General features: G+C 47.5%; 1 protein-coding gene across 2 annotated transcripts in view; it reads right to left on the minus strand.

The window, feature by feature from the left end:
• Ano10 (anoctamin 10) overlaps positions 1 to 18,877 on the minus strand; it is a 105,858-nt gene that overhangs the window by 60,062 nt on the left and 26,919 nt on the right. For both annotated transcript variants that reach the window (XM_057767302.1, XM_057767300.1), the window contains exons 7-11: positions 18,763 to 18,818; positions 18,210 to 18,284; positions 16,020 to 16,202; positions 10,989 to 11,180; positions 7,315 to 7,443 (exon numbers count right to left, since the gene is read on the minus strand). In XM_057767302.1, coding sequence (XP_057623285.1) covers positions 7,315 to 7,443; positions 10,989 to 11,180; positions 16,020 to 16,202; positions 18,210 to 18,284; positions 18,763 to 18,818 — 635 coding nt within the window. The remainder of the gene's footprint in view (positions 1 to 7,314; positions 7,444 to 10,988; positions 11,181 to 16,019; positions 16,203 to 18,209; positions 18,285 to 18,762; positions 18,819 to 18,877) is intronic.

Genomic DNA, 18,877 nt, shown 5'->3' on the forward strand with positions numbered 1-18,877 from the left:
GTGGGTCTCAGATGCTTTGTCCTTCTGTCTGTGTGTTGCTTTTATTGGTTAATGAATAAAGAAGCTGCCTTGGCCTGTGATAGGGCAGAACTTAGGTAGGCTGAATGCTGGGAGACACAAGGGCAGAGTCAGCAAGATGCCATGGACCCACTGCCACCAGAGATAGACGTGCTGAAATTTTGCTGATAGGCCATGACTGCGTGGTGATACACAGATTAATAGAAATGGGTTAAATTAATATGTAAGAGTTATCCAGTAAGAAGTTAGAGCTAACGGGCCAAGCAGTGGTTTAATTGGTACAGTTTCTGTGTGATTATTTTGAGTGTAAGCTGGCCCGGCTGCCGGGAAGAACAAGCAGCCCCCTCTCTGTAACAAGCCACCAAGTTTAAATCTGGAATTCCCAAATAACTGTCACAAAGAGCACTGGGGAAACCATGGGATTCGTTTGCTCATGAGCAAACCTTCTGAAAGAATTGCTCCACTGTGAAACCACTCATGAAGTGGCTCATGGTTTAGAGGGTTCAGCTCATGGCCCCCGAGTCCACGAGCTTGTGGGGAGCATCCTGGCAGCAGGAACACAGAGCAGAAGTTGTTCTCCACTTCCTGGTGAGCAGGAAACGGAGAAGGGTCACACAGGAAAAAGCTAGAACAAGCTATGACCTAAGGACATGACCCCGGGGAACTACCTGCACTGACTTGGCCTCATCTCCAACCTTCACCACCTCCAAGAATGCCAGCACATTACAGATCCACTCTTCACACCAGGGCCCTCCTGATCTCATCCTGTCTGGAGACGCCCCCACAGACACACCCTGAGTGTGTGTTACCAAGTCTAGGGGGGGCCCTCACAGACACACCCTGAGTGTGTGTTACCAAGTCTAGGGGGGGCCCTCACAGACACACCCTGAGTGTGTGTTACCAAGTCTAGGGGGACCCTCACAGACACACCCTAAGTGCGTGTTACCAAGTCTAGGGGGGGCCCTCACAGACACACCCTGAGTGTGTTACCAAGACTAGGAGGGGCCCTCACAGACACACCCTGAGTGTGTGTTACCAAGTCTAGGAGATGCCCTCACAGACACACCCGGAGTGTGTGTTACCAAGTCTTTTCTATGCAGTCAAGCTGACAATGAAGTCTAACAATCACTGCGGTAAAAGAAGAGCCAGCAGGGGGTGACAGCCCTGAACTGCACACCTCAAAGAGTGAGGTGTACATGAATCACACTCAGGAGAGTGTGGGTGGGAAGTGTGGGACCCCGCGCTCACACCAATGCTGACAGACTGACAAGGCAGAAGCAGCAACAAGGGGGCGGGGTGGACTGAGGTGTGGAAACAAAGCCAGGTGGAGAGGAGTGGGAGACTGATTTGAGGAGCAAACTGACACAAACCAACCAGGCGAGTGTGCCTGTGGAGACACACAGCTTGGGAGGCGGGTCCATGAGCCTGTGCAGGCCTGTGCACTAACTGCTAAAGGTGAGGCCGCCAACTTCCTGTTCTGCATCATCAGTGTCCCAACTTTACACCTGAGGGCTGGAACTCACAAACCGAGGCTCTCACTCAGCCACACTCTGACTCTGCTATGTTTGCCATGATGAGCTTGGAGCCACAAGAGCTTCACTGTGCTTTGCCACACCAGCCAAGATCACACCCGTGTGTCCCGTGACAAGACTGTCTTGGCTCCACGCTTGCTGTCTCACACAGGGAGTCTCATTCAGACCTCACCTTTGGCAGCAAGTCCCGCTCACCCCGCCACTCGTGGGTTATTTCCCAGGGTGCTCCTGCAGGGCAGGCTGCGGGGTGCCTGAATCTGCAGCCCAAGGACAGCGTGAGTGCTGAGAGGAAGCTCAGCGGTGAACTCCAATCTGTTACCTCAGTCCACGCTCCAGAGCGGGAGAACACATACAGTTACAAAGTTCTAAAGTAAGTCCTGATATAAGGTAAAGAGCAGTTCTCTGCAGTGAGCTTACCATTTTTATGTCTGAGACTAGGAAAGTAAGCCCTGAGAGCCCCATCCACTCTCAGAGGGCCTACAATGCTATTAGCAGATGGCAGGCAGTTCCGTTTCTAACCAGTAGGGGGCACATACATCATATAACTTACTCTCCCCGCACCCACAGAAAAACTGCTTTTAAGGGATATTTTTCAAACTAGTAATTAAACATGAACAGCGCCAACACTCACTGGTCACTAGAACCTTAAAACTAGAAATGCAGGCACACTCCCAGTGAGAGTAGTCGGCTTAGGGACACTCCCCACGCCCCACCGCGCCTCGGTGCGAGGGGAAACGGACACACATCGGAAACGAGAAACGTTACCCAACACTGCATGTTTGGGCTGCGGCCCCTTGTTGTCTTCACGAACTGCACTTTCACTGTGATTTCGCATTCTCTGCTGGAAACGTTAGAGGCTCGAGGGGATGTCTCAGTGAGGTGGCTCCTGAGGGGACCTGTGGATGCCGACTGAATCTGTGGGCTGAACTTCATGGCATTTTTAATATCTAACTTCTAACCCATAAAACTGGCGCATTCGGTATGCTCTCCCCTCATGCTCAGGTTCTTGTCCGTTTCCAATGAATCTATTTTACAAAGCTGTGTCAGGAGCCGTAATTCAAAGGCAACGCTAGGGGGCAGTAAGCACACAGATGCCACAACAGCTTTTTTTTTTTTTTCTTTTTTCCTTTTGCCCTTATTCAAATGAAGGTTGCAGCAAATCCAACTCTAAGGAGGAAAAAAATCAAAGCATCAAGAAGAAGTAAAAATCACTGGCTTTATCTCGTGCTGGAAATTCGACATCATGAGAACACAAACAGCCCCAACTTTAGAAAATGAGGATTATTTTCTAAAGGTCTTTGTTCTGTGACAAATACTGAGAAGCTAATGAGTTTTAAGAGAAATGTAACATTTTAAATTGCTTTTCCCATCAATGTTAAAATCTTATTTAAAAATAATGTATGTATTTTTAGAGTTTACTGTGGCTTTTTGAATTAGCAAAACTTTTCTTCGAGGCCATAAATAAATACACTAAAGTGCAATATGCAGTTATCTGTGAGAAAGACATTTTAAAAACTGGTGAAAACAGCGCATGGTGAAACACCCTTAAAATCCAGCACCTGGGAAAGAGGAAGGAGGACCAGGACTTTGGGCAGCCTCAGCTACATGCAGAGTTTGGGACCAGCCTGAGCTACAGGAGACCTGTCTCAAAGACCAGAGCAGCAACAAAGGTGTAGTGCACGGTAAGACGAGACAGCGGATACTATAAGACATGTCTTCACTTCACAGAGGATCTTACACAGTAAGACGAGACAGCGGATACTATAAGACATGTCTTCACTTCACAGAGGATCTGAGACTTCATTTCCTTTCTTTAAAATGTTTAAGATTTATGAGAAAAACCTTATTTAAAAAATTAGCTTGACCCAGTGATAGTTCTTCCTTGACTAGAACTGACAAACGGAAGCTGTCACACTTGAGGGTCGATGCAAGTCACACACAGCGGTTGGCATAGCCGAGCTGACCAGCGTACCCACCACCATAGCTACCTTCTAAACCTGAACCTCAACTTCAGCATGACTTTATAAATGTTTACGGTCACACACCCAAAACTTATGTTTTCTAATTTATTTCTAAATGCTCCAGATTTTGTTTTTGTTTTAATGGAAGGCCACATGGCGTTCAGCTGAGGTCTCAGTAAGGCTAGAGTAAAACTGGGTAATCACATTTTGTTGTTATAATTTATTTCTAACATTTCTTCTGAAGTTGATTTTTTACTGAAATAGAAAAATACTCAACCACAGCTGGGGAACTCTTGGGTGCTGTGCAGAGCTGCCCTGGTCACACCAGTGGAGCAGGGTTAAACACCAAAGGGAAGCAGCAGCTGTGAGCAAAAGTGACTGAGCCTGGGAGAGACCTGGAGAGAGGCGGCTGCACTCACAGCTCCCGCTCAGAACAGGGCTGCTGTCAGGCTTCCTGTGTCTCGGGACTGCCATCCCTCCTGGTTCTTGCTCAGCTCATACCAAGAAGCCACCTGACAGCTAGGCCCACAAGCCCACAGTCCCTGGGAAAGCATCCCCTGTGCAAACTGCCTGCCACCACTCCAGCCAGTCCCAAAGGCTGGCTAACTCCAGACTCAGTAACAAAAACCAAGTAGCAAAGCTGCGGAACTGCAGAAAACGTCTTGAATCACAAGGCTCCCATAGGCCCTGCCGAATGGCCTCTATAAACCCAGGCAGCCTTTAGGTCTTTTCCCTTACCCTCCTTTCTACAAGTGACTCTCCAAAACCCTGTTCTACTCCCCAAATTCAACACAGACATACTGCCACCCACCAGGGCCATCCTTTCCCTTCCTACTCACTGGTTCTTAAATGAGTCTCCCAAATGCACATTGTACACGCAGCATCCACTATGAGCACAGAAGAAAGGGGACTAGCAGGATGGATCTCTTCTGCCTGCAAGTGGGACATTCAAGTCTGCAGTAATCTGAATGTGATTGGTCCCAATAAGCTCATAGAAATTGACACTGTTAGGAGAGCCTTTGTTGGAGTAGACAAAGCCTTGTTGAAGGAAGTGTGTCCTATAGGGGTGGTCCTTGAGGTCTCATATGTGCCCAAACCACGCCCAGTGCCTCAGTCTACTGCCTGTTGACTTCTGATCAAGACATAGCCAGCACCATGTCTGCCTGCAATGATGATAATGGACTGAACCTCTGAACTGTAAGTGAGCCACACAATTAAGTGGTATCTCTTTACAGCAATAGAAGCCCTAACTAAGACAGAAGTTGGTACCAGAAACTGGGGTATTGCTGTTTTGTTTGGAGAAATTTGGACATTGGTACTTTGGGTTAGGGAAGCAGTAAAATGTTTTAAGTATTTTTAAACTTTTTTTAAAAAAATTATTTATTTATTATATATATAGTATTCTGTCTGCATGCATGCCTACCCGCCAGAAGAGGGCACAAGATTTCATTACAGATGGTTGTGAGCCACCATGTGGTTGCTGGAAATTGAACCCAGGATCTCTGGAAGAGCAGCCAGTGCTCTTAACCTCTGAGCCATCTCTCCAGCCCTGTTTTAAGTATTTTTTTAATGGGCCATACTAGCAGGATCATGGAATACAGTGGTCCTGAGTGTGATTTGATGCACTGGGGCGGGGGGAGCCTACCTCAAGAGGTTTAAAGAAGAATTTTAGTATTTTGCCTAGAGATCATTCTTGTGATATACTGGTAAAGGAAATGGCTGCTTTCTGCCCTTCTCTAAAGAGTCTTCCTAGGCTAAAGTGAAGAATTTCTGATGAATTCTGTTGGCAGAGGAAATCTCAAAACAGCCTAATATAGACTCTGTCGTGTGGTTATTAGTGGTAACTCTAATGAAGATTTATAATGAAAAGGAGCAAGCTGATCAAATAAAAATATAAAATATACAGATGGAAAAGGGGGGCGCACCAGGAAGAGGAATAGAGCTAAATCCTGTGTTCACAGAGACAACTGGATTAAGAAATGGAATAAAAGGAGTGATGACCTCAGGGCAAGGTCCCACCCAGCTAAATTTCCAATTTGTGAAAAGGAACTAAAGAAAAACTTAAAGCCAGATGTAGTGGTGCAAACCTTTAATCTAGAGCCAGATGTGGTGGTGCAAACCTTTGATCCCAGCACTGGGAAGGCAGAGGCTGGTGAGCTTTAATTTTGAGGCCAGCCTGGTCTAGAGATCCAGTTCCAGGACAGCCAAGAGCAGGCAGTGAAGGAAAGAAAGTTGATGAAGATATAATTGAACAAGAGGACCATGTTCCAGCCCCAGTAAGCAGCAGAACTTGGCCGAGTTGGCCATGTGGTTCTGATTGTAGAGTTAAGGATAGAAGGAAGGGGCTATGGAATTTGTCCCAGAGACTACAGAAAGCCACTGGGGACAGGCATGTGTCACGAGTGTCCCTGCATGGAGGCCCAGAGGTTATTATGTGAAGCTGTGAAGGAGAACCTGGATTGCCTTGGAGCCCCCAAGATGGAGATACCAGAGTCATAGGATACCTGCCAAGGAGAGCTGCTAATAGGGAGTAGAACCAGCACAAGAGAAGGAAGTGTGCTGCAGTCAACAAAAGTAAAAGGAGTTGGAGATCTGAAGAGCGTTTTGACGTCAGACATGAAAAGGCAGAGTTTGGAGTTTGCCCAGCTGATTTTTTGTCTTGCTTTGGTCCAGAATTTTTTCACTATGCTCCCTTCCCTGCATTTTGAAATGGTAATGTATATCCTGTGCCATTATATGTTGGAAGTGTGTGATCTGATTTTTGATTTTGATTTTTATAGGTGATCACAGTTAAGCGATTGCATGAATCTCAGAAGAAACTTTGAACTTTGGACTTTAAACATTGTTGAGACTGTGAAGGACTATGGATGTAGGGTAAAAGTGCAGCCAAAGAAACACACCCTGAGACCAGAGCCAAGAAACACACCCTGGCCCTGAACCACTCAGCCTAGAAACCAACCAATCCCTGATCATAAAATCCAGCCAGTCTCTGAGTTTATCCAAGCTCATTGTAAACCTCCAGCTGCCTGGTTCTACTCCTAGACTACTCTGGCAGTCAGGCCTGACACCTTGAGGCTCAGGTCTCAGGAGCTCCAATGGCCCCATCTCCAGACTTCAACCCTCAAGGTAGTGAAGTGACTAAGCCCCACTCCATAGAAAGAGGAAAAGGAAAAGTGCAAGACCAGGCCACAAAAGTTCACCAGTCCCTGAGCTTGCCCCAGAGTCTGACCACAAAATCCCATCAATCCCTGAGCTTGCCCCAAGATCAGATCATATAATCCTTCCAATAACAGGCCACCCTGGAAGGCTCCGTACTACCTGCCCCAACCCCTATATAAGGTCTGTCCTCTGCTCACCAAGCAGAGGCGGCCGCCCTCCTGGGTCTTTCCCCTCCCGGTGAACAGCTTGTGTGACTTTGTGGGACTCCTTGGCTCCTGACTGCCAGGAGACCTTCCCTCAGAGCTGTAACACATCTACAACAAAAGTTTCTTAGGATCTGCTCAAGAAAACAGAGAAGGCATTTTCCTAGAACGAGCTAAAAACACATGCTAAATCCACAGACGTCTATTCCAAATGAATGCATCCCGCAGTGTCTGGAAAGGCCTCTTCCGTGAGCTGGGCAGGAAGCAGAAGTGCACAGACCTCACTCTTTAGTCTGCTGACAGGATTTGTCTTCTTACTACTCAGGCATGCTCATCACCATGGGCTGCAGCAGCAGCTTGCCTGGAGGACAGCAGAGGCCTGCGGTGTGAACACTTTCACTGAGGACAGCAGAGGATTATGGTGTGAACACTTTCACTCACCTCCACGGCCACTACGATCAAAACCAGGTCTGTTTTGGACTCTGGGAAGACTGCATTCACTTGTGGCGACATTCCGATCAGAGCACAGTTAGTGACCACAGATATAACACTCATCGTTTCAAAGGCCAACTGAAAGAGAAAAAGGTGTGGCGTTAATGGCCGCAACAGCCATGTCCTGTGTCCATATCTGAGCCCAAGGGGAGCTTCGCCAGGCTCTATGCGGCCCCCACACTTTAAACCTCTGTCCCTCCTGCAGGGCTCTTCTCGCTTAGAGCCGCCCATTCGCAGACATTTTAGACCCCTCGGCCTGACCCTCCTGAGCAGTATGTTCGGCCTTCCCACCCGAGGACGGCCTGGCTTGGAGTGTGGAATGCCTGCAGCTCTGTTTGTGTTATTGTCTCTGCTTGTTTATAGGGATGGGGGGATTTAAAGACCACCAAAGAAAAGCTCTTCACACCCCAAGCCAGGCAACATCTTCAAGAAAAGCTATTTTACAAGACTGTCCTTGCTTTGATAAGGCACACGCCCCACGTGGCTGAGCTATAACAGTCTCCAGTTATGCATGGTCCCTTCCTGAGGACATGAACCAAAGCCCCTGTAGAGTGTTAGCAAATAGGGAAGCCGGGCTTCCCTGGCACTCACAGAACACTGACGGGGGTCCACAAGGAAGTCCATGTGTCCTACGGTGTGTTGCTGGATAACAGTGGGAACCTCCATGTTCTCCCTCTGCTACTGTGACCTCTTGATGGCTGCCTCCTGATGACTGAAGCCACTCCTAACAAGCACAAGGGCTGTGCCTCTGCCTCTTTTTCCAATGGTCATGGGTGTATACAGTAGCTGCTTTGTCCCATAGAGTAATTTTGTGAGTTACTGTGTTTTCTTGTTACTTGTGCCAATTTTCCAGTTAATTCTCTGGATTTTACAAGGACACTTGTCCCACAGTGTTTTGGGATGGGGGTTGTTTTCTAAGACAGAGTTTCTCTGTGTAGCCCTGGCTGTCCTGGAACTCACTTTGTAAACCACACTAGCCTTGAACTCACAAAGATCCACCTACCTCTGCCTCCCAAGTGCTGGGATTAAAGGAGTGAGTCACCACGCTCAACTGTTTCACCGTTATAATACACAAACTGCTTCAGGTTTTCTGCCATACATGAGAGGTACCATTTGTTCCTTAATTCTCTGTGTTTTGCCATCACACTAATTTTGGCTTCCTACGTATTGAGGGCTAGAGTGACCCGGGGCGCTCTGATGTATGGAGAAGGAGCTATGCCTGGGCCCAGGGCCTTGAGGGAGCTGCAGCTTTGTGATGTGGGATCCCCCTCCGTATTCTGTGAATGTGTTTTGTTGCCCACTGGTTAATAAAGAAGTTGCTTTGGGCCTATTACAGAGCAGAATAGAGCAAGGCAGGAATTCCAAGCAGAGATAGAGGAGAAAAGTAGGCGGGGTCAAGGAGACGCCATGCTGCTGCCTAAGGAGACAGATGCCGGATCCTTACCAGTAAACCAAAGCCTCATGCCAATACATAGATTAATAGAAACAAGCTAATTCAAGATGTAAGAGCTAGCTAGAAATATGCCTGAATCATTGGCCGAACAGTGTTGTAATTAATACAGTTTCTGTGTGATTATTTTGGGTCTGGGCAGCTGGGAAATGAACAAGCAGCCTCCGACTACAGCCTTGGGTCCTGAGAACCCACCTGCTCCCACCCTAGGACTTGACTCCTCAGAGCCAAGGTCACTGTGTGCTGGAGCTGTGATGCTCAAGAGACACCTTGTGTCCCTTGTGCAAGCAGCATGGTTTAGCCTGCTGCTGGCGCTGTCCCATTTCTTCCCTGGAAGTAATATGAAAGATGCTGCATTTCCTAATAAGACTGCATGGCACAACACATGCAAGACCTCCTGAACCCCTGTTCTATCTTCCTCATCAGGACCTCTCACTGAAGAATGACCTGCTGGTCAGGTCACATAAAGGGAAATACTCCCTTTCTCTACTTTCTAGAGTGTTAACGATTGGTGTGACTTCTTTTTAAATGGTGGAACTTGTGAAGGGAAGATCCTCCCCTCTAGTTGTCAAGTCCTGTGGTCATACACACACACACACATATATATATACACACACGTGCACACACTACACACATACACACGTGTGCACACATACACACATAAACACACATGCACACTACACACATACACACGTGTGCGCACATACACACATAAACACGCATGTGCACACATGCACACACACGCATGTGCACACATACACATTCACACACATGTGCATGCACACATATACACACGTGTGCGCACACACACATGCATACATACCCATACACACACACACACACACATGCACACACACCCCTGCCCCCTTCCCCAAGGCTGCAGGCCTGCAGACACTGATCCACTCCTGCTGGACACTGCCACTGTGTTTGTCTTTTCTAGGACCTACATCCTTGATTCAGTGATCTTATTTCTGTTTTCAATTTATCTGATTCGTTCTCTTTCCTGTTTCCTTTCTTCTACTGGCTGTGGGTTTATCTTGCTTGTCTTTTCTAGTTTAATGAGCCCTGGGTACCTGAGGCCCTGCTCCAGCATAAACATCCCTGAGTCCTGCCAGTCTCCTTACCAGCCACATCCCACAAAAGCCTCCTTCGGTTTAGTGTCTTTGGACTGCATCTGGGATTTTTTTTCCCATGGATAGGTCTTGCTGTTGTTACCTCCTGTCACTAACTCTGGCTTGGCCTCATTGGGTGTACTATGTACAGTCCCCACTTGCTGGAGTGTTTTCTGTCCTGTCAGACCCAGCCTGCTGATGGATCACTGAGCCTTGTCCACTCTTGGTGATTTTCTTCTTCCATCTTGGGGAACGGGGTATTTTCATCTCTAACTACAGGGTTCCTCTAGTTCTCCTTCCAAGTTTGTTCTCTCTTTCTATAAAACTGTTGTTTGATACACATACATTTCAGTTTGATGTTTTTCTGAGAATTTGTCTCCTTTTTTGTGGCAGATTGCTCCTCTCTGGTAACCTAGCCTCAGAAGTATCCTTTATCAGACTATCAGACTGTATCATAACCACCTCTGCTTCATCAGACTGTATCATAACCACCTCTGCTTCATCAGACTGTATCACAGCCTCCTCTGCTTCATCAGACTGTATCACAGCCTCCTCTGCTTCATCAGACTGTATCATAACCACCTCTGCTTCATCAGACTGTATCATAACCACCTCTGCTTCATCAGACTGTATCATAACCACCTCTGCTTCATCAGACTGTATCATAACCACCTCTGCTTCATCAGACTGTATCACAGTCTCCTCTGCTTGCCCTCTTTTCTCTTCCTTTCAGGAACGTTTCCTTATCCCCCCCCCCTTGACTTCCACCTGTCTACATCCCCCCTTTGTGAACTGTTTCAATCACTCTGCCAATCTGTCTCTAATCTGTGGCTTTAGGCCATTTATAGTTAATGTAATTGGTGACATGCTGGGACTTAAGTCAGACACTTGTTTTCTACCTGATCCCTGGTTTTACTGTTTGTTTTTCTTATTGATAATAATTTTGAGGTTTTTTCTGGTAACATTTAGGGGTACTCTGGGTATACACATTTTCTGCTCTTAGAGTTTTTCCTTCCCCCAGCAATGACTAATAGCTTTTACATTATTCCCCGTGTAGTTACCTGCCACACACCAATACTGGCTGAAGGTTCTGCAAACGGCCGTTTGAAGACCCTGCACATTTTCAAGGCATCAGAGTTGACTTCAGTGAAGTTATTCAGCACAGCAAAGGCAGCTGCTAATGGGTAGACGCAGGAGAAAAGGCTCACATAGCCAAACTGCAGGAAGAGCTCCAAGTAATCATCGAAGGTTCCCTGCAATGTGGACAGAAGGCTCAGAGTCACACAGAAATCCGCAACGCTTGGAAAGGGTGGTCTTCAGCTACTAAACACTTGGGGTCTACTCCAATCCCTTCTTCCAAACCACGAGTTCAGACAAACTGAAAGATGATTCTGCACTAAACTGCTGAAATCAGGAATCAAAAGTTATTTAGCTGCCTATTTTCCTCATGTACAAATCACTGAACTAATTAATACCCACCTCCATTAACTACTACTCCAAGGCAAACAATAAAAAATCTAAACATAGTTGCTTTTAATGATCCAGTTAAGAGATCTCCCTAATGGGTGGTGGTGGTGCACACCTTTAATCTCAGCACTCAGGAGGCAGAGGCAGGCGAATTTCTGAGTTTGAGGCCAGCCTGGTCTACAGAGAGTTCCAGGACAGCCAGGGTGACATAGGGAAACAGTGTCTTAGAGAGAGAGGGGGTATCCTTATCTGTAGGCACCAGGATGCCCTGGCCTCGCTTCATCGGGTAAAGGAGACTGCTGCCAAACTCAAAGACCTGCATTTGATTCCCAGATCCACATGGTGGAAGGAGAGGACCAACCATGAGCACACACACGCATGCATATACAATAAAGTTAATAAGATATTAAGAGGTCAGAATGATTTTTTAAACTGAAAATAACGACACCAGTAAAATGGTAACAGCTCTCCACGGGAGCAGCAACAGTTGTCATGATTAACTTTGGCTGCAGTGGTTCTCTGGAGTCTAACTGTACGCTGACAGCATTTAGCAAGGAGAAAACTGCATGTTGTGGCATTTTAGCTTGACTTCATCCCTACTCATTCATGTAGTAACATGAAGTAGAATAGCTTGCACTGTTATCAGTCATAAGGGACAAAGTGACTGCAGCTCTCCCAAAGCCTTGTCCCAAAGGGAAGTCACTGTCTGACCTGGCTGGGTACTCTGGAACACCCCACACAAAGCCTTTTGTGGACTTCCAGAATTCCTTCCAGGTCCAAAAACTCCTCCTGGGTCTTTGTTAAATGTTCTTACATCATGTCTGTCAGGGACAACGGGTGGACCGGGAGCTCAAGGCAGGATTGAGCAGCAAGACGCCCACAGGCTACGGAAAGCTGCAGTATTGCCAGGAGCCTACACCAACGTAGGCACCAGGAGTGAGGAACCTAAAGGTGAGGCAGAGCTGTCAATGTACTGACTGAGCACCAAATGGTTCCAACCCAAAACAAAGACAACACAACTCAGAGGAGACTCAACCACTGCAAAACATCGTGTGGTGTGTGTGTGTTCACATCTGGAATTGTGTTTTTATGATCACAACAGTCAAATCTTCATACAGATGTGAGATTTCCTTCAAAAGAGCTAATTAGGTGGTCTCTGGTATGCTAGGGTCCCTGCTCAGGGAACTCCCTCCCATGCCACAGTGGGCTGGGTGGACCCCGGCATGTGAGTCTACTGCAGGGAGCTCTTCCTCACATCCCAAAAGGCTAGATGGGAGGGCCCCTTCCAGCCCTTCCTGCCTCACGAGGTTACTCTAGGTGGCCACACACTCACCACCAGTATGTTTACACTGAGGAGGCTGAGTCAACAGGCTTAGTCAGCACCAGGTGAAACCCAAGAGCAAGAAAAGAAAATGCAATCTTAGCAAAGCAAATACAAGCCCAAGACACCCTTGACCCCATGAGCTGAAAGCCAGCAAAGATCACCTGATGGCAGTCCTGTGAGTCCCTGTAGCAAACCTTAGGAACAGAACAGTTATGTATGGTATGGTATGCCAGTGAAAATCATAATCTCACATACCTAATGCATTAAGTATCTGAAGACAAAGTTCAGGTTCCAGGGGACCACACCACCTGCTCCTCCTGGAACATCACAGAGTGTATTTACCTAGGGCCAACTGAATGCCAAGGAAAGCAGGCACTGGATGGAAACAGTAGCCAGGGCAGAAACCGTGGGACTCTGAAACTGCTCGTGATGAGAAACTATATGTAGTGGCTGCTAACCGCCAAGAAACTAGGTTTCCATGACGAATGAAACAGGGTGCAGTCGCTATTACAGGGAAGAGAAGATTAGGAGCTTATGGTCTCAACACTAAATAAAATCTTAGCATGTTCCCACCGAAATGTAGCAACATGATAGAACAACTAAGGAGATAGTAATCACAAAAAGAAAGAAATCTTGATAAAGATCAGTACCATTCATGATTTAAAACCCCACAAAATAAACCATTTTAAAATAAGAAAAAAAATGTCTCCAAAACAGAAAACAAACTTAACAGCCAGCAGTGAGAAGATGGGGTTACAGAGAAGGTGAGACAAAGAAGTGGACATGGCAGTCTACGCAGAAAGTCCAGCAAGGCTGCTGGGTAGAGACAAAATCTAACACTGCCCACGCACAGTCAGCAACAGTTAGAGCTGGACCTGAAGGAGAGGCCAGGTGCAAGGGACAGTTTCAGAGCACAGGCCCACAGGGCAAGGCAGCTCAGCCCCGACCCAACATAGGCAAATCAGCAAATCACTCTGGGTAAAATCACAATGGGGGCGGGGAGGGGAATTCTACGCCCACTGCCGTTCTCCAGAGCTCTGGTCCCAACTCCTAGGTGTTACTGCAGATGCTAGGATCATCCTTACATGAGTCTTATCTACTGAGGCTCATCGTACTAGAAATTAAGACAGAAAATGTCTCTTTGACTCACTGAAGTGATGACCCAGTAACATGAACAGAATACCAAAAAAAAAAAAAAACACATTTTCCAAATCAGAAAATGTTTAAGAGCAAGAGAGACGTCCAGGCAACTCCTGGCGAGCCTCTTCACTCTCTTCACTGCTCATTTAGTGACGATGGCCCTGGCTGGGTGGCAGCTGCTGGCTAGGGCACTGTAGATAGAAATGCCTCCTCTCACAGATACGTGGATATGATGCAATGGGACGGTAGTGGACAGGGAAGCTCTGAGCAGCTGCACAGTCATGGCCTGGGCAGGGCCGGGGGTCAGAACACCCAGAGGCTGCCCTTCCTGAGGAGACAGAGGCTTCACTTTCCTCACTTCCTCTGTCTGTCATTTCTCAGGTTTTTCTACAGTGAAAGTTGTGTTTCACAGTAATTCTGCAATCTGACAAACTGACTTCTTCCAAAATTTGTCCACGTTTTCAGACAGCGGAGCATGCAGTTCCAAGACCATGGACTTCAGTGGGGAGCAAAGGGGCCTAGAAAGGGCAGGGCTCCAGAGACCGTCCAGAGAACGTGACTGCTGGGCTCTTCCTTCCCAATGCCTGCAGATGTTTAGAACCTGCCCCGTGTCACCTCCGCGGAGACAGTGAACAGAGAAACTGAAGATTCTTGCACAAATAATGAAAACCCAGAGACAAATATTAAAGCTCAGCCTGAAGATCAGAAAAGCAAAACAGCCAAGCACTAGAGAGTCCTTTTACCTCTCCCAGATCTTCAGACCGAAAGGGCGAGATCCTGTCTCCACAAATCCTCAGACTCCACACTCCACTGAGTTCCGTTTATATATTCCTCTCTCCACCCAGCCACATGACTCCCTTCTTCACCTCCCTAATGCTGGGATTAAAGGCTGTGACTCCCAAACACTGGGATTAAAGGTGTGAGCCACCACCACCTGGATCAGTTTCTGGATTGACCTTGTGTAGCCCAGGGTGGCCTTGAACTCAGAGATCCGCCTGCCTGTGTCACCAGAGTCCTGGGATTACAGGTGTGTGCCACCACCGCCTGGCCTGTGTGCCTGACTAGTGTGGCTGCTTTGCCCTCTGATCTTCAGGGAAGCTTTATTTATTAAAACACAAATAACATAACCATTATAGTAGGTGAGGAGAAAGTGGCTGGACTGTGTAGACAGCTCGAGGGGTGCTCTGTTAGCACAGCGCTCACCCACAGTCCCCACACCCACCTACTAGGCTCTCACTTCATTCTCAGAGCTCAGGCTCACAGCACGACTCTGGGCCTGGGAAGGAGAGCCGACCAATAACACCGCACCGCCTGCTGCTCAGACCGACTCTAGAGCTGGTGCTGTTGCACACAAGAGAGGACTGTGGTCACTGCTGCCCCTCTCATGCTTCACAAAGGGAGAGAGAGAGAGAGAGAGAGAGAGAGAGAGAGAGAGAGAGCGCAAGCATAGGAAAAGCAGTAGAGAGACCCGGGAGGTAAGTCTGACTTGGGGCTCATCAGCAGCTAAGACTGAAGGAAGAGTTAGGTTTTCATTACCTCTAGTAATCCATGTGTATTTCCTCAAATTAACTGAGAAGTCTTCTAGTCAAAAGAAACGTCCTGGTGCAGACAGAGAGCTCAGCAGCAGGGGAGAGCACAGGCTCTATTAAACACTCAACCCCCAAAAAGTGGGACGCCATGACACATATCTGTAACGCAGGGCAGAGACAGGAGACTCTAACCTGGGGTCTGCAGAGCAGTGGGTACGAGACACTCTGCCTCAGCAGAGTGGGAGGCAAGAACTGACTTCCAAGTGGCCCTCTGACTCCATGAGCACAGGCTCTCACACACAATAAATCATTCTAAAGGAACCGACTTACAGCTATAATAGCAGTAATCTGACATTCAAGCCATCTTAGGTGGGCTGCCTCAGGGACCAACTTTCCTGTGTACTGTCATGCTGGGACACACATCCGGGCACCCATCTCTGTGAAAAAGTCAAACAATCCTCCACCCTCACCTTCTGCTGTGAAGGAATCATGACAGAGGCATCTTAATTCATATCATAGTTCTCTCCTCAACTTCAAAGTGGTTCGCGCTGAGGGAACCTGCTGCAGAACGCTTACAGCGCACACAGCACACACATGAACTTGTGTGACCCTTACACACACACACAACTCACCAGGTAAGTTCCCATTTCCTTCTCCAGGAGGACTTGCTCATACAAGGCTGTATCAACGTCCACCTTTAAAGCCTGCACCTTCTTCTTTACTGCTGCGCAATGCTTCCGTTGGAGCCAGTAAGGAAGAAGAGATTCCACAGCTTGGTTCAGGATCTGGGAGGTGATCAGGAGTGTGGCCAAGCTCTGAGGAGAAGCATAAGCGTCACGTTTAGAAAGATCGAAACAAAACCACAACACACATGGTCCTTCGGCACTCAAAATGGAGTCGTACGATGTCATAAACACAAACATTAGAAAGCTGGGTGTGAGCGCAATGTTCTAATTCAAGAATAATATCAGAAGAAATTAGCCGGGCTGGATGTGGTAGGCCACACTTTTAATCCTAGCACTCTGGAGGCAGAGGGAGGTTTGATCTACATAGTTCCAGACCACCCAGGACTCTACATGGTGAGACCTTGTCTTTAAAGATGATGGACGGACGGACAGACGGACAGATAGACAGACAGACGGACAGACAGACAAAGCAAGCTCGTCCAGCGTCCTTCAGAGAGGAAGTTAACCTGACACTGTGACTGTGATCTCATCATCCTACTATATTGTGTACGGTACTTACTCCATTATATATTTTATAGCATGTTACTATAAAACAGCACTGCCAGGCTGGGCGGGGGAATCACTGTGACATTTTACAGCCTGGAACTGTGGAGACGACTCCGTCAGCAGAATGCCGTTCACTATGCCAGCACTGAGTTCCTTTACAGCACCCACGGAAAGGTAGTTAGTAGGTGGTTGCTGCCTGCATCCCAGTGCTATGGAGGCAGACACTGGGCAGCTGGTCCTGCTGAACTGGCAAAGCCCCAGGTTAGTGAAAGAGCCTGTCTCAAAAACCAAAGTAGAGAGCAATCAAAGACAGCCAACGTCATGTGCATGTACACACACGAGAAGGAATGGAGAGATGGCTCAATGGTTAAGGCCACTGGCTGTTCTTCCAGAGGATGAAGGCTTGATTTCCAGCACCCGAACGTCAGCTCAAAATCTCTAATTCTGGCTCCATGAAATCTGTGCCCTCTCCTCCCACCCATTGGTATCAGATACTTGATGCATAGTCATACATGTGGGCAGAACACCCATCACATAAAAATACTTTTAAGAGAAAAGTAATTAATTCTTTGAATTAAATTTATTGGATACTGGTTTATATGATCCAGAAACTATAGTACTACAAATGCAGGCAGGACTTTCTCAAGCATTTCAGACATGAACCTGCTAGTCTCTCAAGCATAACATGTTATCATGTAAAAATGAAATTTGCAAGACCTATTAAAGGTTATCCTATAACCACCCGCATCACTTGTAAACATAACGGAAACTGTTCTTTCATTTCCTGGCTTCTCAGACCCGAATAATCACATAGAAACTATATTAATTACAACACTGTTTGGCTTATTAGCTAAGGCTTATTATTAACTAACTCTTACAACTTAAATTAGCCCAAAATTCTTATCTATGTTTAGCCATGTGGCTTGGTACCTTTTCTCAGTCAGCATTCTCATTGCTTCCTTTGTGTCTGGGTGGTGACTGCAGACTGAATCTTTCCTCTTCCCAGAATTCTCCTAGTCTGGTAGCCCCACCTATACTTCCTGCCTGGCTACTGGTCAATCGGCATTTTATTAAAAAACATGAGTTACAAATCTTCACAGTGTACAGAGGATTATCCCACAGCAGTCACTGGTGGACGTCCACAGACTGCAGGCACCTATGCCGTCAGAACTGCCTCGGGAGAGCAGGTCAGCTTTGCCCCTTGCATGACTCATTTTGGAAGAGAATTCGAGTTAGCTAACTTCTCCATTGAGCATGACACATTATTCAGGTGTGAATGCTTATTATTTAAAGGGGGGAAAATAGACAAAGTAAAGGCATAAAGCACACTCATTTCTTTTTTTAAATTTATTTCCTATGCATTGGTGTTTTTGCCCTGATATATATCTGTGTGAGGGTATCAGATCCCCTAGAACTGGAGTCACAGACAGCTGTGAGCTGCCATGTGGGTGCTGGGAACTGAACCTGGTCCTCTGGAAGAGCAGCAGTCAGGGCTCTTATCTGCTGAGCCTTCTCTCCAGCCCCTAGCGCAGTCGTTTCTAAGGCTGGAAATCCTCTGTGGGACCCTCGGCATTCTGCTGGCACACTCACCTGGCGCAGAAGCTTCATGTCCTTCAGGACAAAGGCGATGTAGAAGAGCGAGGCGAAACAATTCAGAAAGTTGAACTGCCAGAGAAGATGACAACGTTAGCAGCCTGCACATTTAAAACTGAGGGGCCACTGCTGCAGACCATGGCTTGGAACTGCTTCCCTTCCCCGAGGCCTGAACTCAACTATCAACTCTGGAAGTGAGAGGAGAGGCAGCAGCCAAGAGGAGGAGGAACTGCACAGAATCCCACACATCTTACAGTCCCCATGCAGAGGGAGATGCAGCCCTGCATCCCGTCCCACATCAGGACAGCCAGGCTCCCCACCTGTACCAAGACTCACATGCAGGGGAAGGGGTCTCCTTTTCCTTAGGTCTCCATGGAGAGCCTAAGGCTGACTGCCCCATGGAGATGTTGGTGCCAGGCAACCACAGCAGAAAGACCCCACTACATCGAGCAGCCCAGACCTAGAAGACTCAAACCCTCACCCCACACCAGGAGGCAGCAGAGTGGCACTGACGAAGAGATGCTGCCACAGCACAGAAGATGCCACTTACCACCAGCACTTTCAGGACAAGATGATTCTGGTAGGCAGATTCCAATCTGTGATTCTCTACAATATCAAGGGGGAGAGGAGACATCTCTCAGACAAGAGGCAGCACCGGTGTGCTG

Source organism: Chionomys nivalis, chromosome 4 (assembly GCF_950005125.1).
Source record: "Chionomys nivalis chromosome 4, mChiNiv1.1, whole genome shotgun sequence".
In the NCBI taxonomy this organism is placed as follows: Eukaryota; Metazoa; Chordata; class Mammalia; order Rodentia; family Cricetidae; genus Chionomys; species Chionomys nivalis.